The 21,156-nt window shown below is 31.1% G+C and overlaps 1 protein-coding gene across 4 annotated transcripts in view; it reads right to left on the reverse strand.

Moving 5' to 3' along the window:
• Window positions 1–9,704: 9,704 nt before the first annotated feature.
• LOC121116508 (limbic system-associated membrane protein) overlaps window positions 9,705–21,156 on the reverse strand; it is a 46,691-nt gene continuing 35,239 nt past the window's right edge. For 3 of the 4 annotated variants that reach the window (XM_071887576.1, XM_040710762.2, XM_071887577.1), the window contains 4 exons: window positions 16,531–16,950; window positions 14,714–14,830; window positions 12,850–12,966; window positions 9,705–11,481 (listed from right to left, as the gene is read on the reverse strand). In XM_071887576.1, coding sequence (XP_071743677.1) covers window positions 11,042–11,481; window positions 12,850–12,966; window positions 14,714–14,830; window positions 16,531–16,950 — 1,094 coding nt within the window. In that variant the 3' untranslated portion in view covers window positions 9,705–11,041. The remainder of the gene's footprint in view (window positions 11,482–12,849; window positions 12,967–14,713; window positions 14,831–16,530; window positions 16,951–21,156) is intronic. The other variant, XM_040710763.2, reaches the window with a different exon arrangement.

A 21,156-nucleotide genomic window follows, 5' to 3' on the forward strand; every position in this document is an offset into this window, starting at 1 on the left:
AAGCTACAATATTTTTATCAGTTGGTATTAACGTTTATTTTAATTTGTATGATTCTTTCACGTTGAAGTATGACTCTTAATCGTAATTATACCATAAAAACTTAATGCCCAAGCAATGTGTATTAAAGGTCTAAATGGTTATTTTCGTGTTCTACGATTTAAATATTAATAACACTAATAATTGTGGGGTATTCAACCAGAGAACACTGAAATAAATATGATACGATATATTTTAGTTTTCTCATATTAACAGAGTAAGTGGAAACTTCAACAGGTCATATCTTAAGTACTCGTATTTCAAGTATTCAACAATTATCATTGCAGTAGCATAGTTACAATACCGGGTTGGTACACACTTAATTATTATCAATTTTTCAAGAGTAAAATTTAATCGAGAGGGTTTGTGAAGATATTTATTAGCAAAATCATCTAAAAATAGTGTTTGGCACAATTTTATTTCAATATATGGGACCTCATCATGCATAATTGCCTTAATACAATGCCTAAATCCTTAGCAGATATTAACTATGTAGAAAGACTTGAGATTTGTCCAATATTTTTGATGGAAGACTTTAAAAACTAGAGACACTCCTTCTCCTCAAGACGCAACTATATATAGTAGTCCAAGAGGTTTGCGCCTGTGTTTCATTATTAAAACTAAAATAACCCATTGCTAGAGATTTTTAAGTTATTTTATCAATCTATCAAAATGATATTAACTATAGTGACTAATAATAAGACCAATATAGCTTTTGTATTAATCTATTAATTAAGAGTAAAAAAGTTTCTACGTGAAATCATAGTTCTAGCCTGAACATTAATGGTGTACCAATAATCCGATTTGGATTTACTGTGTCTGTACAAACATAATATGCGAAAAGGTTATATGATGAACAATCTATTTTCATTGATAGAAAACAGAAATATATTTGTAGATTCTTTGTTGATACTCTTGGAATGAGATTGATGAAGTGTGTATTTTTTTGCCAAGTCAGCTTTGTTTTGGTTCCATAGGTTAATTGGGAGTGTGCAGGATGATAAATTTTATACATAGTAATGATGATACTTACAAAAATATATATTATGAGATTTTGCAAACGTGTTGAATAATATAACAAAGGGGTTTTTATTTCCTTTTTTTCAATTAATCATTATCCTTCTATAAATGTTGAGATGCTTATTATTTTGTGATACTCAATTATCCTTTCCATCATTATTAATTAGCCGATTTGTTATCGGACAGTACTGAGTGGTCCATTAAAATCTAAACACTTTGGAACTTCAATAAGATATAATTTATTAATTAGCAATAGAATTTTAACAAAATTAATACTTTAAATCGATGTATATCTGAGCTTTCTTAATCAGTAATAAAGCCGTCCTTAGCGGCAACGATGACTTCGAGGGGGCGGCGGAAGGCCTGGCACCCGCTGCTGATGTAGTCCTCTATCATGGTTTCCTAGTGCCAGCCGAAAGTATCTTTGAGGGCCCGGTGTTTGAATGACGGACACTGTAGGCCTTTCCCTCGGCATGCACCATTTTTGACATTTTTTGCCCCCTAGAGCACTGATGCTAAAAGTTGGCATCAGTACTGTAGGGGGGGGGGGGCAAAAGTATCAAAAAATGGTTTAAAATACTTATTCAAAAGAGTCTTGCAATGGAGGGGAAGGGTTTCTTTCATTGTTGCTGTCAAAATTCGCCTCTCCAAGATTTCTTTCATGGGCCCTCATGGACTTGAGGGGATTGGCCTGGGCAGTTTTACTTAACTCATCGGGGTCCAGTTTGGCTTTTTTTGACTGAACCTTTTTTCCTTACCAACATTTTGGATCACCCTGTACATGTAATGCTTTTGACTTGGGCAACAAAATCTGTATAGACACAAAATATTTCTAATTTAATTATCTTAACATAATTCAATTAGAAATAGATTTTGTGTCTATACAGATTTTGTTACCCAAGTCAAAACAAGATGGAGACCAACACAATTTGGCACTCTTTTTGGAACAAATTTGTTTGTTCTTCCTCTTCAGCTGATATGAACCTCCTAGACTTTGAAATTGCCAAGAGGGAGGTAAAGCCTTTAATGACTCCCTGATGGGATTCAGTAAAAAAGTTCCAGATAAAATTCTTAGGTAATCATTGTAAGCAATATGGTTGCAAGTAATTTCATTATCGTGTGTAATTTTGTTGTGTCTGTACGAGGTTCAGGAGAGACAAACTATTAACATAAAGGAATCCAGGACGGCCGAGAGAAATGAGGAGAGAAAATACGAGGAGAAATAAGGCAAGGATTGTTTAATAGGAACACGTATATTCTTATTAATATATAAACATTACTCAGATATATATATATATATACAAGAAAGGAGACAAGAATACATTATACCACCACCCCAAGCACCAAATCCATGCCGATACTTAACCAGGTTATGCTTCATAAATAGAAGCCTGTTGATCCGATCCATCCATAAACAGGCGCGGAAAAACCATTTATTATTATTATATACAATACTTTTTACCTCCATAGACTTTCAGCTTTCAGCACACGTACCGGAGAAAGGAGAAAACTACTCTTCATAGAGATCTTAGGAACACGAGCACCCTGTCCGTTCCTGGGAAAAATAACTATCATCCTCGCAGAGGTTTTAGGAACACAAGCAAATTTCATTGTAATTATGTTATATTCAGGCAATCAATCTATTGAATTATAAATAAAAATGAATACACCACAGATGAACTGCTAGACCAAAGAGCAGGCTAAATTCTTCCACACTGTCCAGCATTTCACATGCATAACCTGTAAGGATGTGTATATTTTGAGATATTATAAGTGATACTTGATGCTCTAGAAAGCAGTACGGAGGACTTAAACCTGCTTATTGGCCCATCAGCTCAACTTCACAATCAGTAGACAAGGGTGTATTAAAGGATATTGGAAGGGGTCCTTGATACTCACAGAAGCTGCAACGGGGAAATTTGATTTACCTTGCGACCCATTAGTTCACCTGTAGAACTTATGGGTCAGAGTGTATTATGAGTGCTTTTTAATTATTCAATATTCTTATGGTCCGAATAGAATAAAATTTATAACGCAATTGCAAAGGATAATATTGTCTTGCAATGAAATCAATCAAAATGAGGGTCCTTCACAATGATATGATCCCTAACAATTTTATCCCAAAATGATAATGCACAGAAGGATTTTACCACGCAACTTTATTAACCAAACGATTTTGTCTGCAACCTTTTTACTACAATAATTTTACGGTGTACCCTCCCAGATGACTAGTGATGAATTTCGGGTGCTTTTTTGGCTCGACTTTTTTTGTTTTTTGAGTTATGAAACTGAAGAGTGTCTTTTCTTTTCCTAAGCTGTTGTCCTTATTATTTAATTCCTTTGTGGTGAACTACCTTTTCAATTTCATAGAATTTATACAAAACCGGATTGAACATTGTGTGTGCTCTTAAAAGACGAGAGTAACCTTTGGGATTTGTTGCAGAGTTGCAAGTCCTTGTTGGATTCAGAGTAGAATTGAGGATCGACATTAGGGTAATTCTAGCAAATATTCTTATTTATTTCCTTCTCCCCCCCCCCTCATCCCTTATCATAGCTGATTGTAGCTGGCCTAATGAGACGTTAGGACAGCTAAGCTGTTCTCTTCTAAAACATTCTTCAGATTATTATCAGTATTTTGGATGACGCTGCGCGTCATAAGTGCAAGCCAGTTGTGGTCAAGTTGTACAGAACAGTTAGTTGTAGAACAATATCAAACTCTAAAAAAGTTTGAATACATATTCTAATAGAAGTCAAACCCTGCGAGTAATTTAGTTTTTTTTTTTTTTTTTGATGGAGCTGTAACTCTGAATCATTCTGTATTGTCATACATATGAGATAGGGATCATATTTCATGGATTGGCCACCTATTTTTTTTTCTATTTTCCCTTCACTTTAAATATGACCTTGTAACGAGCCTGCATATCTTTATCTATTTTTTTATCTCTCTAAATCATGAACAAGCCTTTTTGATCCTCCTTAAAATATGATTGCAAAATAATTTATTGCCATTCCATTGATTTCATGTTTGAATATGTGTAGTCATTCGAGTCGATTAGACAACTAAGTTGAAAGCTTTATCAAAACTGAATTTTCTATATTACTAAATGATAAAATTTATTTTTTTGATGTTGTTCCTTTTTTGAAAATTGAGCCACTCTGCAAATGATTTGTCATTTTTCTGGAAACTGTCCTTTAGCAAGATCCTGGAACACCGTTTTATTAATTTGGGATCCCAGTAAATTAGTAAGTAATAAATATTAGAAAATGAAATATACTTATAACATTCAAAAATCCTTTCCTTCTCAAGAATGAATGAATAATTATGGCAGCCTTGGAAAATAAAAAACCCTTTTCAAATTGCCAACTAGGACATATTTTATACACCTCCATCAATATACAAAATACATTACCAAAAACAAGTTAGCTAAACTTCTGTTATTGTCTTTAATCTGTATGTACATTGTACACATCTTTAATAGCCGTCTATTGATATTTAATTTGTTGTAAGAGGCGGACCTGAATTTCGTATGCACCATTAAATGAATGAAGGTGGAGTATTTTATTTTATAAGCTATTTATAGTAGATCCATGATGTGAGGTGTTCTACTCTTGAAGGGATTTCAAATGGGGATATTTGGCAAATAATTTGTTTGTAGGTATATATTACTTATTTTATTAATGTGTTTTGCAGTCCTTTTTTACAGTTATCACAAATTCATTCTAAGGTTCTTCATGTCCTATGGTAGGGATCATTGATTAAAATCCCTATTAATTTAATAAAGTCAAGATGACAGTTTGTAAGATCTACATATTATGTTATTACTACAAACTAGTTTTGGGTAGTAACGTTGGATTCCTCTAGTTTAGAAGTGGGTGGAATAACAGGTCACACAAAAACAAAATATTTTAAAGGAAATTGTGGGTTTTGTTTATAGAAAAGGGAATTTTTGATTTTTTTAATCACAAAATCTTTTTTTTTTCTTGAGTAACATTTAAAAAAAATGAAATATCCATTTGTTTTCCGAATATGGTACTCTTCTAACTTTTTTTGAACCCTATGAAGTATTCATTGCTATCCACCACTGGTCAATGATACGCAAGCACGCTCTAAGTCTAGGCCAGAAGATTTCAAACACCATTTTGAAATTACATTTTTGGAATGATATCCACTCTCCTTACAAAAAACCACTTACAATATTTTTTTTTAAATCATTAGTAACATCAATAGAAAACTGTAGCAATTTATTATTTTTGGGGGTCTTATTTTTTAATTGCTTGGTTATATCCTCTGCTGAAGTCCTTATAACAGTAAACATTGTATAGACTTTGCTTCAGACTTTAGAGACACTTAAATAATAACAAATGTATAGGAACCAATAATAATCTTTGGCATTATTTAAAATTTTTTAGACCTTATTTATTAAGCCATACTTGGCCCCAACGCCCTGCCTTGGTGATATATAATCTGAAACTCTCTAATCTAAAGCATTCATAATTGAAAGACATTTTCAGTATTATGTCAAAATTTCAGTATAATATAAACGCTGGTATGTAAAAATGATTTAATTCTAGCATTTATTTCTTCATCATACATGTCAAAATCATTTTCTAAACAAATTTCATATTAAAGGAATAGAAAATCAATTCGATAGAATATTATTTAATATTTGGTATTGTTTAAAATATATGAGATAATTATTTACGATAAAAACTTTTTATTCATAAGTTTTATTATTGATGTCTTCAACATTTATTCTATATTTATTGAGTAACAAAAATTATCCCATCAGCATAAACTATAAAGCTTCATGTTAATAAATCAAATTAATTTGGTAGTTATTACTATCGGACTTCTCTTGACCTCATCACTTGTCAAAAAAATTAATCTAAACCATATTATTATTTCATTAGGGATCTGGAAAACCTTCAATCTAATTCGTGCTACACACTATATATATTGTTTCAAAAATCCTTTTTTCTTCCTATATTAACTCCATGTTGTTTTTTTTTTACTTAATAGAATTAAGTGAAATTATTTTAAGCCAAAAAAAGTCATTTAATGATTTATTATGTTTTAATCTATAGAGGCTATATAAGTGGAGTAACAGGGAGAGTGTAGGCTATCCCGAGAACTACCCAAACATTTATGTAAATTAATAGATTAGTTAACATCTGGGTAGAGACAAGCCACGCAACTTCGGTATTAGAACCTTTAAAATAAAGAATTTTTCTATTAAATAACAATTATAGAAGAGAAGAATTAATTCTTGTTTAAAATTGATGAATCATGAACGCAGAGACATTAACTTATTCTATCGTCCATTAAAACCCCTCATTTGTGATTTAAGTAGTCAATCATGGAATGGTGGATTGTTTGGTGAAAGATTTTGTCGGAAATTTTGCTTTTTGGAGGTGAAACTTGAAAGAGTCCTCCAAAAGCAATTATCAAGTATGATTCAATTTTGTCAAAGAAAGAGTTAATTTTTTATAGGACATTTCCTTTTTACTCCGTTCAGAGTTAACTTTTAATTGCAGATTGCCCTTATTAGTGAGTATGGAGGAAGGACTTCTTATCAAACCACATCGAAGGAAGACATTTTTGGATGGAATATCCATTACATAGTTATAAAATAGTCAGTTACTTCGTAGTTAATCATATTTCTCTTATATTGGAGAAGAACTTCTTTTGATGAATCTTTTTTCATCTATAAATAATTTCACATGAAGTAATTCATATATCACCTCTTATATTTGGATTTGATCTAACTTTTCTAATTGATTAAAAGTGTTGAAAATAGTGTATATGTTTTTGGTTAATTTTTGAAGAATTTATTATCAAGGATCCCTCATCCTCCCCTGTAAATATATATATAGAGAGAGGGAAAGGTGGTATCTGCTTGTATATGTACCTTTAACGTCAGGAATTTTAAACTTATATTATTGTTTAAGAACCTATGTGTGGATTATTCAACATGTTAAGCATGAATTAGTCCATATTTTACCTTCTTTAATGCAACAAATAGTTATTACTGTCGCAGCTCAAAATGAAGAGACGGCACCTAATGAAGTTAGGTTGATATTTTTTTCATTTCAAATTGATTCTGATAATTTACTGTGACAGCAAGTTCAACTTTTACTTCTGGATATTTATTTATGCCATTATATTTAGATATGAATCTTTAATTGGAATAACTCATGATTACATTGATCACTCGATGTAGAGTAATTAATTCACCTATAAAGTATTAAATAAACTTATTTCTTGTTCAGTTCTATAATTATCATTTGAAAATCTTATTATGAATTAGGGAAATAAATGATATTTCTCATTTGAAAAGAATTGAGCTTGATTGGAAAAGGTGTGACTGAAGCTGTTTGTTCTAATAATTGCATCTTGTTTGGTAATGTCCTCATACTTAGTCGTCAAAAAAGCAAGTAAATTTAAAACTTTGCTGCATGTATTTATTCGTTCTGCAACCACTAAATGAATAATTTCATTGCTTAAAATTTTATTGGTAGTATTCCATATTGGAAACTTCAAGTCTTTGTCTTTGAATTATTACTCTAAATCCAATAATTGGACCACCTAAAACGAATTAACACTAGTTATCAATCAATAATTAATTAAATAAAAATATAGTTATTAAATCAAAATAATAATTAATTATCTTTACAAAAAGAAAGTTATCATTTCGTTAATTTTGTGTGCTGTGGAAAATACCTTAATTTGATTTTGTTATGTACAGAAATCCTATTCCTCTTCCCTCTAATCTACTCTTATTTTTGTAGGTACATAATTGATATCTAATTTTTGATTGAGTTCCGAAAAATTTGAAATATCATCTTCTCCCCAAAAACTTTTGTGCTCATAATTCTATTTCATCACATTTCCGTTAAGGCCTCACCTCAGCCATTGACATTTTGCTAGTCCTATGTTTAATTGTCAGCTCTGTCTTAAATCCTAAAGAGGGTGTAACACTTTTTCTTAAGATTCGTCTTTTTAGTTCTCTAGTAAACACATTTTTTTAGAGTTATCAACGGATTGATCATCTATATATACAATAATAATTGTGTTTAAAGAATCATCCGATATCACTAAAATAAATATGTAGTATTTTTTACCAGTTATCTAATTTATTGGTATAGCTGATATCCATTTATTAAGAATTTCCATGTTTGATGTTGGAAATTTATGAAAATAAGTCCTTATTTTATTATCATTGAGGTTTTGATCAGATGTTTTCACCAGTGTGGCAACAAGGAACCAAACAATTTGAAAGCATATTTCACGTCTACGAAGAATAATTACTTCATTTGCGTCATTTTAAAAGGGAATAATTTATCCAGGTGTTAAGTAATCCATAGTAAGGCTCACATTTTTATCTCATTCTTTTATAAATAAACAGTTAAGAGGTGGTAATGATTTAATTGGTTCCTAAGCCTTGGGTATTGATGACTTAATTAAGTAATAATGTACACGACGTAACTTATCATATACCTTAAAAGAATAATGATTCCCTCAAGTACTAAGTTTGTTGTAGTTACAAAGTAAGTCGTAATTTGTCGGATCTTTTCATGGCCTTGTCCTCGCAAAACCTCTTTTTTACTCATACATAATATTTTAAAATTTGATTACATCTCTGCTTTTCTAAAATATAAATAATTTTAGCAAGGACATCTTTTCTTGACGTTAAAGTCAGTAAGGCCGACTTAGCTATTGTGGGCCTTATGCGAAACGGATTACACAATGTTTAAACCCCAATCTGAAAATTTGATCTCTTTCAAAATATTTTCACTTTTTTATAAAATAACTTTTTTTAGAAGTAAATAATCTTTTTTATAAGCCTTTTTAAATTAATTATTTGGTTGAATCGCTTTCTCTTTTACAAAAAATATTCATTGGGAGATAAAAACAACTGTCAATGGAACCCCATAGGAATTTTGCCTCATCACTTCGTATCATAAACATGTTATTAAGAATTTTATTACACTCCACCGAATTATAAACAAAATGACAAACCTATCTTCCCTACCCTGGATACTAAATAAAGGTTACTTCCTCCACGAAACGAGACTCTCTCCTCACAACACCAAATATTGATATTTTTAACCATAGTTTTTATTACAAATCAAATAGTCTTTTGGAATTATATACCCTTATGCTTTCGCCATGGAAGTAAGGATGACCTCAAGCAATTTTTTGTTTGCATTGTCGCATTGTTATTTTAAAAATTTCATATTTTATAAACATTAAATACAGGTGGAGAATTCCCCTTTTTTCAAATATGTCATTTTAAAATAAAATAGAAACTTCCTTACATTTTTGTTCCCCACTATAAAAAGAGTCATTTGAAACAAAGAAAAGAGCCCCCTCATTAATTTTTTAGAAAAGATCGAATTTTGGAAAAGGAAAGGAAGAAAAGCGGCCCATTTATTTATATTTGCCCCAGGGCCCCACTCATTCTAAGATAGTGTGATTTTTTTTAGATTAAGAAGTTTCATATATCTTGCTTTCCTGATAGACTATTGAGGATTATGAAGGAATCCCTTCCATAGAAGCAATTAGTTATTATTGATGGTTCCTTCATTTATATTTTAGCTAATGAATAAAGATAATCAATGCAATTAATAAATCAAGTAACAATAATTATTTTTCAATATCTTTAATGATTACAAATAGTAAAACAATTACAAGATTTCTTGGGCATCATTATTTATAAATAATAGTTAATTAAATATTTAATGATTAGTCTTTAAGATATGCACTAATATTGATAGATAGATATGTATATTTAATATGTGAGTATGTATGTATCTGTTAAAAGTCATGTATCCACATAACCTGTGATAAATAATATTAATATTAATAATCTGACATTAAGTTTTAAAGTTGTCTAAAAAAAGTTTCCATTGGAATGAGGAGAAAAAAATTAACATTGGGGAAAGTTTAAAATAGTAATCATAATTTAATGTTTCATTCAGAGTATTGGTTGTAGTTGTGACTACGTCACGGCGTTACCCCACTAAAAGGGGTTAGCACATCCATCATACGTGGACACGTATACACTTGCATAATGTTGTAACAGAGTTTTGCATCTTTAATCTTCAAACTTTAACGATTCTTCCCTACAAAGTAAAGAGGTTCTGTGATTTAAAAATGTGTCTTCGTAAAGGGAGAGATAATCCCTCGTTCGTAATTTTTGTACTTACAAAATAAAACAGATTTTTAAATCACAGAACCTTTTTATATTGAAAAGGATAATTGTTGAGGTTTGAAATCCATAAAATGCAAAGATCTTTGAAATAAAATATGGGAATTCACCTTAACATAAAAGTTTACAATTTGATTGATTGATTAAACAATTCGAATTGAGTATAAACAAGCTAAAAAATATATATTTATGAGCCAGTTAGAGTCACAGTATGTAGTTTGGCGTCGCAACATAAATAAGGGTATTCCTTGTTAATTATTTGTCTTGCACTCCAAATACAATTTTGAATTTACCAATAATCAATATTTTATATTCATTCAGGGAGTTATAGTATTTTGCCGTTAGACGGCACTCGTTTTATAAACAAACTAATATGAGTAAACCGTGCTCACAACTCCTTCGCACTTGTTAAGGCCTGAAGAATTCCCAGCAATCCATTTTTGGGAAGAATGACCAAACTACATACTACCAGGGGCGTCTCCAGCAGGTGAGCTGGAGGGCTATAGCCCTCTCCAAATTGAGGTATTTTTCCTTTTTAAAAGAATATTTAATATTGGAAAAAATATTTCAAAAAATTTGATATTTGAAAGTTTTTGTGAACAGCTACGGATTTTTGATTTTTTTTTTCAAAAAAATTAATTTTTTTGAGAAAATCTATAAATTTTTGAATTTTTTTCCAAAAAATTTAAGAAATGAAATTTAATTTCAGAAATTTAAATAAAATATCAATAATTGAAATTTAATTGTTTCAATTTTTTTTCTTCCAACAAATTTAATTTTTGATTTGTTTTCCAAAAATTCCAAAAACACAGCTCCCCTCAACTGATATTGTGCCTTTTCCCTCCGGCCTTCTTTTTGAAGGAAAGGTTGCGAGATAGAGTAAAGGTAACGACGTGACGTATGTTTGCGTAAAAATAATAATTAGTATGTGTTTGCAGTTATGTAGAATGTATAAAAAAGAACACGTACAACAAAACAAGGGGGATAGAAATAGGTTGAGCGAGACATAAAGGGTGGGGTAGAGAAATTGACCAGAACTTTTTCTTGAGAGTGTGTAACAAATGATCCATTTAAATAACAAAGGAAATAGACATTCCCTAAAATATATTATAACTATAATAAGAGCCAAAAATGGAAATTCAGGATGAATTGGAGGATCCATAGTGAGTAATAATTTTTGTTTATTAAAGAGCTCTCCTCCATTGATCGAACCTATAATATACAAAATTAATTAATAAACTATTGAGAGTAACAATCATACATTTGTGGCGAGTCAACACAAAAACAACGTTGAACAAATATCCCAAAAAGTATAAATGTCCAATGAAGTTATTTACTTCATTTTATTAGCATAATTCGGCCAATAATCCCCTTTCCATTCAAATTACTGGTAGAAGTTGGGATACTCAAGGGTGTAAACTATTGAGTTGAATCTTAATTTGATATGCCGGGTGGTACATTGAATTCAGAACACTTACTAATTCACAAATTAAAGAAGGTTGAGTGATTGAAATTAATTTGAATTCCGATATATTAAAGTATATGTAATTAGCTATTATAAAACAAAATAACATGAGCTCCCTAACTTATGTACAAGTCTAGAAAATAACACTAAAACATGATTGGCGAATTTTCATTCTCGCACTCCAATTAGTTGGTGTCTCAAGGACCACCGTTTACGCTGTCAGCAAGTCCGAAACGTTGGAGAGGAAAAAGGGTTCTGTAAAAAAGGCCAAACTGGACACGGAAGAGGTAAAGTAAAGTCCATGTGGGCCCATGCAAGAGATCTCGGGATTTTTTCACTAGACAATCCAGAGAGCTATAAAAAGTGTGAAGAAAGAGCCTTTTGACACCAGCAATGATAGAATCCCATCCCCTCAGTTCCTCAAGATTTTTGAATGAGTCTTATGAATTCTTTTGAACTCTTTTTTGACACTATTAGCCCCTTCCAGCCCTGATGCCAACTCCCTCCACTACTCCTTTTGGGTGCATGTCGAGTGGAAGGCCTGGAGTGTCATTCATCCAAACTCTAATGCCCTCAAGGCTTATGTCAGCCAGCACTGGGACGCCATGATAGAAGCCAACATCCGCAGTAGTTGACAGGCATTCAGCAGCCGCCTGGAATCTATAGTTGCCTCTAAGGACGGCTACATTGTGAAGATTAATTTTATCCCAATATACGTTGCCAGACTGAATAGAGGGGAATAGAAACAAAGGATGAAGGTAGAAGAAAAGAGAGAGATAAAAGGGATGTAGAAAGATACAGAAAGAGAAGAGAAGGAGGGATACAACATATAGAAAGGTAAAGGGGAAAGGAAGATTCGTTTCGGTCAAAATCAGGGTAATGATCTCAAAAGCACAAAAATACATTATAGGACTTGATTATTTTATATATCTACTTTCTAAATTTCAGACTGATTTGTTCGAGTATTTATGATTACATATGTAAGCCAAATACAAAAAAATTCTTTAGCATAATTTATCGATAGAAATGTGAAATAATCAATACTCTTATTTTTTGTAGGAAAACATTCCAACTTGTTTTGGTGTAAACTGGCCACATATTGTAATATTTAATACCGAATTCATTCGTTAGTTGATAGTTTTGCTTTTGTATTGGATCATCCTTCCCCTCATGCTTCTTTCTCCAAGGATTGTTGTCTTCATCTACATCATTCGAGGAGGATCCGTAGATCTCTAAAAAAATGAATAATTGAAATTAGGACAAATGTTTAGTAAGTGGATATGTTATGACGATAAAAGCCGATCGTACATTCTAAAATACATTTAAATACTACATATTAGTAATGATTATTTATTGTTCTACACTCTAAGAAATGTAATTGTGCTGGAACAAGGCTATAAACCAAGTGGTGAAAGGATGACAACCTGATCAATTTTTCAAGACTATGAGAATATTTTTCTGTTCGCTAGATGCACTATGGGTATCATGAATTTCACTAGGTGAATTTGGGTGACCAAGAGTAACCATTTCCTACCTTCCCCAGACATGTCTTCTTTTCCCAACCTGTCTGAGGACTATTATTAATAAATGGATCAAATGTCCACCATTGTAGCGGACAAAATAGTCATGTTGAAAATCGATTAAAAACCTCCATTAGTAAATTGGAATTTTATAACGTACAACCCGAAATATATATAAAAATGCGTCTTAATCCTTTAAATCTACAATTTATGGCCAATACTTTTCAGTATACTCCTGAAACATTAAATATGATTATTTATCTAGATAAGGCCTTACTTAGGATTTATTCGTATATTTATCTGTTTTGATTCAAAGTTCTTCTTTTCCTCCCTTCATTTCTTGGATTATTTTTTCTTTTTTTCAATTTGTAGAACTGAGGCGTAACAACGATAGTTTGACAAATGTATTATTGTATCTATTATTTGATATTATCCACGCAACCTCATCAATACATCTGAGCACTAAATTGCTTTCCAAAATTTGATAAAGATAATCAATATTTCATACAAATTTCAATTTTTAATTTAAAAATATTAAATGATATTTTGTTGAAACCCAAAACTCAGGTTATTAAGATTATTTTAAAATTAGGCCATTTTTTTAAGGGTGTTTTATTTTACTTTATTTAAGTATTTTTAACATTTCTATTTATATTTACGAGTACAAAATTTCAATAACATAATTATTATAAGCGATCAAACTGTTAATCATATAATTAAATATGTTTTATTTTTGGGGAGAATATTAAAAAAAACCAAAAGCACGACACTGTCAAAAATATCTTTACAAAAAATAAGAAGAATACCAATTTTTACTACTTTAATCTTAAATTTATAAGTAACAAATGGGCTGAAAAGTCTTGGGCTTCACAATTAGTTGGTGCTATTTTTTAAAAATTAACTTCATTTTCTGTTAGTATTAACCTTAAAAAGACAGCTGTCAAAATTTTATGACGATTTGTTCTTAGGTTTGTGAGTTTTTTTAAATATTCCAATAATAGTTTTGAACAATTAAAAAAACGGAAAAAATAACGTATGTTTTTTGTTAAGCCCGGGACATTTCAGACAATGTGTTATTAACCTCCTCCCCTAAGAAACAAAAAAAAAGGCCCAAAATATATTGGTAGTCAGCCAATTCTTCTTGACTATGAAATTATTATCCAATAATAGTTTTGAACAATCCCAAAACCAACTAATCAAAATTTAGATCCCTAAACTGACATTAATAAGGCCGTTTTTCCTCTTTTTCCCCGAGTATAAAATAAGAGGAACCCTTCTATAACTAACCACGCAAACTCCATCAATTCAACCTTTTAAAAAAACATAATAAGATTAATTCTGCGAAGGTTATTCTGAAATATCTCAAAAACGACATCTTGCGACGAAAAAACTCAAGGAAAATTAATCAAACTAACAAACTCGTTTCACCACTTTGTTTTATAGCCTTGTGTCGGAATACCTTTGCGCTGCTTGTAGAAGTTATCTTGATTAATGATATTTATGATGAGCTGTGTCGTTGAGGAGATAGGTGTGATCGTGGGTGTTGTTTGGGGAACGACGGTGATTGGGATTTCTTCTACAAAAAATCCAATTTTTTAAGGATAAAAATACAATTATACTTCCTTTAATTTGTTTAAGCTTATGTATGTATATTAGGGCTCAAATAGTGATGATTAAATAGGGCGACTATAGATAGATTGATATTAATCAATAATTAATCACCCAAAGTTAGGGATCATTACCAAATAAAAATAAAAATAGAAACATAATCAAAATTAACCTTAGAAAACCCAGTCAGCATTTTAAAAGACAAATGACGGATGTTAAACATTTACTTAAAAGAAAAGAAAATTTAAATTAGGGAAAGACACAAAACCATTTATTTATTCTTTTTCAAAGTAAGGTAAAATAAAAGATTCCATATTACTTTATGCTAAAATTAATTTCAAAATAGTATTCCTCTCTCCCATCGAAGCCAAATGTTTTCCTTTTTAAAAATCAAAATATGGTCCCCATAAATCATTTACTATACTTTTTAACGTCTGGCACGACTCGTCTACAGATGCACGGCTCTATTATTACGTCAAAACTACAGTAGGATTTTAAGGGATGACTATGACTGAAAATATTATGAAATATGCAAAATCCAAGCTCAAATCAAAGGTTATATCACAAGATAATGATTCGAAGGAGTAATTAGAATTTTTTTACTGAAATTTGACTTTGTCTAGGAGTAAAGCATTTAACATCCTGTTGGATTTTGATTAGATATAGGGCACCCTAGGGGAGATTTATAAGTCCAAAACATTGACTGTCCCTCTAAATTTGTGAAAATAAAGTAGAAAAGAATGATTTTGAGATAATACAACTGTTTTACGTAAAAACAAATTTAGTTAGCATGAATTGGGACCACTTGTCCATTCGGTCATCATATACACTGTATTAAGCTGTCCGCTTGAACAATTTGCCTGTCATGGATGGTTGGAAAAGTGTTTTAAGTAAAGCCCTGATGTACTTACTGTATTGTTTTTACTACAGATACTTTTAGTAGACAATTGATACAACAGTTGAAATAATATTTAAACAAAAAAATATTTTTCAAAATTATGATCACCCATTTTTTCAACCCCAATCAAAAAAATAGAATAAAATCGACATGGGATAGCTCTATTGTAGAGTGTGTGGGTATCTATAAAAATCTATTAGAATTCAAAATGGTTATCACTATTAACATAGATTGGTTTCTTTAATTTACACCCCCTCAATTAATCCACTTTTCCAAAATTCACAAGAGATATGTTGTAGAAGATCTCATTATCTTGGGAGATAAGTATTTTAACTCCAAGGTTGATAATTAAAATGATAAAACTTTTTTGAAATAATAACTGTTTTTTCAATAATTAATTTGAAAAACAAAGAACATAGATCCCCCCCTCCCCCGCCCCAAAGAAATCCATATTGATAAAGCCCTAATTTACATACAGAATGCAGAAAAAGTTTAAGTGACTTAATATATATATATGATGTAAAACTGTGCTATTAAATATAAATTAAAATTTGCACTATTCATAATGAAAATGGCACGTTAGCTTGACCACCAAATTAAATCAAACTTTAGTGCAATGGTATCTACATATTTAGAGATTTGTGCAAAGGATACTTTGATTAAAATTCACATAATTATACATCGTAAATGAATTAAAAAGTGCTCAAATGGAAAAATAAAGGAGGACATCTACAACTGAAATGTAATCACAAAAATTCATCAAAAATTACCTGTGAGTCGAATGGCACCATCTGTCACTCCCCTCGGATTCTTTGCAATACATTTAAAAGTCCCAAAATCCTCCTTGAGCACCGAAGATATAAGAAGCTTCATTTCTAGTTTATAGCGAGGCTCCCCATGAATAACTCTCATTTTAATCCGCTCATTGGACTGAAGCATCGATCCATCCTTTTCCCAAAATATGAGAGCCTCTGGATGTGCCTCCACGACACATTTTAATTTGATAGCACCTCCCAGGGGGGATCGAATTTGCTGATTCGGAACCCACATCATGGGTGGGAAGTCAATTCCTAAATGTATTCGTTTACTCACTGCTGGAGGTACTCCATTGGCGGCTATGCACATGTAGGCTCCCATATCTAATCGGGATACTTTGTAGAGGCGGAGAATGTCTCCTTCCACAAACGGAACTTTGGATGTTAGAGGGAGGAATGAGATATGTAATTAGTAATGAAATAGTTTGAATTAACTGTGCCAAAAATGGAAGAGTTATTTAAGTTAATCAGCGGCGTCAGCAGGATGATTTTTTTTTTTTTTGAGGGGGGATTTTTTTGAAAAACATTTCAAAAATGAAATTTCAAATACTAAATTATAAGTAAAATAAATGCAAAATATATTGTTATTCACAGAAAAATTAAATTTTTGGAAATTTTTTCAAAATCCATAGCTATTAACCGAAAATTAATTTTTTTTGCGAAAAAAATTTCAAATATTGAATATTTAGAAAAAAATTGCTAATATTGAATATTTTTGAAAAAAATTTATAATAATATATTTTTTGCTCTGTTCCATCACTTCCACAAATGACCTTATTTTCTAGAAAAAAAATCTTTCAAAAAAAATTTAAGCCCTATTTTCGCGTAAAAAATTATTTTGACATAAAAAATGTTGTAAAAAGGAAAATTTCCTTCTTTTTTTAGGGGCTGCTACAGCCCCTCCAGCCCACTACTTGTGAACACCCCTGATTTTAGGGTATATGAAGGCGCAATTATTTGAATATCTTCTAAAAGAAAATTACATATGGTGTCAACTGATGGATCTTTAACATTTAGGTCATCCCTATTTATATATATAAACTTGTCTAGAATAAAATAAATCCATGCCTGGACACTTTGCCGAAAAACTTATTATCGAATCACCATTTTGTTGAACAGACATTTTATACCAAAAAAATAACATATATTTGATGATTATTAATGCTTCAATTATATGTAGTTGGGATTCACATTCATTTGACAACAATTTTAATAGGTAAAATGTTTAATTATTTGCTACAAATTGCAATAATTAATTGTTTATTAACTAATAGTAGATACATTTCGTTATAAGGATGCCTCAATAGTAGCCTCAAATCACTATTACATCAAAAGTTATGGAAATTGTTGAATAATTAATCAAATATATCAATTAGAAAAATATTTTTTTTAAAAAGAAGAGAAGAAGTCAAGTAATCAATCAATGATTGAGATTTAACGGAGCGTGCGAATAAGTGAATCGTTTATATCGAATCTGTTAGAGATTTTATGCATTTGGTCAATTCCTGAATGAAAAACTTATATTCAAGGCATAAATTTCTAATTAATTCTTGTGAGCACGCGTACTAATCGATCTACGGACCGGTACATGTACATGTCCTGCAAGTTGGGGACCACTGCCCTAATGTATACATTGAATGTAGAAGCCCCTGGCATTTTATTATGATAGAGATATCAAAGTACAAATTCAATTTGAATATTTAACGTGGGTACAAATCACATATTCATAGCTAAATGTCTTTATATACGAAAGAAAAGCGGGTTTAAAGCCACACACAAAAGACCTCCAGTAAATATCTACTTGTAAAATAAAGATTTATTATAAATATTATGTTGCAAAAATAATACATATATCTTCAAATACACACGCATACAGAATAACAATAACAAGTTTGTAGGTAATACCAGATGCCTAATATGTACTTACGAAAACACAAAAACCTATATATGTTTTTTGTTAATGCAAAATAAAAAGCCATAAACATAAATCATTTTGGATATGTATTAGTAATAAATATGAAAACCAGGATTTATATTAGATATATTTATTAAAAGACAAGCCAATCACAAATCAGGTGTATCCGCAGAATAATATTTTGGGGAGGCCTTGGTTTCTGGAATATTTTTTTAGAAACATCCAAAAATTAATTTGAAAAATTAAATTTTTGGATAAAAATTTCAAAATTAAATTTAAATTATTAAATATATTGTAAAAAATCAATGTTTCGAAGGATGTCAGTACAATTTCTCCATGAATGTGATTAGGTTTTTCCTATAGTACGAATGTATTAACAACAAATAAAAGACAATCTACCAGTCACTACCTCAAAACTGATTGAGCCACCGACTTGAATCTCCTTAGGAGTCTTACAGTGGAGGCTATCATCAGCAAAATGCAGAAGATCTTTATATAATCTTGATTTGTCGATATAATCTAACAAATTGTATCAATAAATTATAATTAATATAAAAAAACACTAATTACTTTCAATTATCCTTTTAAAACTGCTTTTTTCTTCAAATACAAATTGCTCAATTTTGATATTTTGAAATCAGCTGTGACATGGGATGAGGGGGAGAACGAAATAAACAAGACCATTGACAATAATTACTCTGATGTCGATCCCTTATCCGACTCTGAGTTCAACAAGTACTTACAAGTACGGGTGTGCGCGTCTAAAACTGAACACTATTTTAAATTTTAGGCCATGTACATATTCGTGATTTTATTGAGTTGAAACCGGTTTATACTTCGAGGCAAGGCTCTTGACTAGTTATAAACAAAACTCCAGCAAAATCTAAATAGCAACAGTGAAACAACAGCCGACAATATGGAGAATTGATGAGTCGCAATTTTGGAACTTTCCGCGCGGGGAAAAACTCCCACTGCAATTGTCAAGGTTCTGAACTGCAGCCACACCCCCGTTTACCGCGTGGTAGCCAAAGGGACTCCTGAGGCGACCACAATATCTAAGTCAAGGCCTCGAAGGTCGGACGAAATGGTTGCTGCCGTAAAAAAGTCTATCGAGGACAAGAGAGGGTAGGTCACCGTCAGCGGCCTCTCCAGGGAGTTCAACGTCAACAGAAGGACCATGGATCGGCTAGTTAAGAAAGATCTAGGCCTGAAGGTCTACAAGAGAACCCCTCGTCAAGCCGTAAAATTTAAAGGAGTGTTCAGTTTTAAACGCGCACACCTGTATAACTCTTCAACACATCCTCAAGGTTACTCCCTGTCTTTTATTTGGGATACACAAATGTACACCCATATTTGGAATATAATTGAATGAAGTAGAAAGGAAAGTTCACTACACAGGAGTTAGATAATAATGCCAGCAGTTGAGGAACAGTCCTTCAAAAATAAATTAGAGTTAATTAAATAGGGAATGAGCAAACCAAATATATATATATTATCCGCAAGATGGTGTGTCGGTTTGTAGCTTATTATTTAAACTAGTTCATTGCTTTAAAATAGTGGCTCCATTCTCATTAGAAAGTAAAAAAAGGGAACAAAACTCTTGCTAATTAAGCGCTTCACTGCAAGGGCTTTACCAGGATTGTTCCTTAATGGCTTTTTTAAAGGACTTTAACAATTTTGATAGAATGTTTGACATTTATTAAAAAGATCAAATGACGTTTTTTTATTTGTTTTACATATTTAAAAAAAAAATATTCCTTTAATTGGTTAGATGGAGTTGCACTGATTAAGTATAATCAAACACATAATTACATTTACTCCGTCTAGCCTAGCAATGTTGTGTGAAGTGTATTTCTTTCTCTAGGAATGACCTGGGGGTGTGACCCAATCACATATTAAGTTCAAGAGAACAATTTCTCCCGAATGAGTCGTCCATGAACTACGTTCATACTTTAACTATTATTTAAATCTTGAGGAGGGACATTCACAGAATAAAGTGGATGTGCTCAAGGATACTTATATTTGTAAGTCCTTCTTGGGCTCGGAGTAGAATTGAGGACGAACATCCAAATAATTCCAGTATAAATTATTACTAGATACAGAATTGGATTTGTATTTATTTATTTCCTATCTCAGCAGATATCAGCTAACACGTCATGACAGCTAAGCTACTCTCCGCCAAAATATTCTTCAAATTGTCAGGATGATCATGTTTATTTTCCTTGTCTTTTTTTAACATTCCAGTAGCTCATATTTTTTGCAACTATACATATATATAACATAATAGATGTATTGTACCAAAATAAAAGTCTTTGTCTATAATAAAGCACCTTTTTTTTTCTCAATCCTATGCTTCAATGACTTTCTTTTGTTTTTATCATGCTGAATACTAGAATTGAATTGAATGAAAAAGATTAATGAAGCAATTGGAAGAGTTATGTCTTCAAAAGCTAAAAATCAATTTTTCAAATCTTTTTTTTTATTTTTATGAGGAACGAATATACATTATGCATAAGCCCATAAAGTGATTTTATTTATCATAGAATTCAATTTTACATATATATGTAGAAATTCTATATGATGGGTTTTTCTTTTTGTCGTCTCATGGGGAAACTTTTTATATAATATCTATCAGTATAAAAATGAAATATTACTTTAGAAAAAAA

The sequence above is a fragment of the Lepeophtheirus salmonis genome, chromosome 4 (assembly GCF_016086655.4).
Source record: "Lepeophtheirus salmonis chromosome 4, UVic_Lsal_1.4, whole genome shotgun sequence".
Classification (NCBI taxonomy): Eukaryota; Metazoa; Arthropoda; class Copepoda; order Siphonostomatoida; family Caligidae; genus Lepeophtheirus; species Lepeophtheirus salmonis.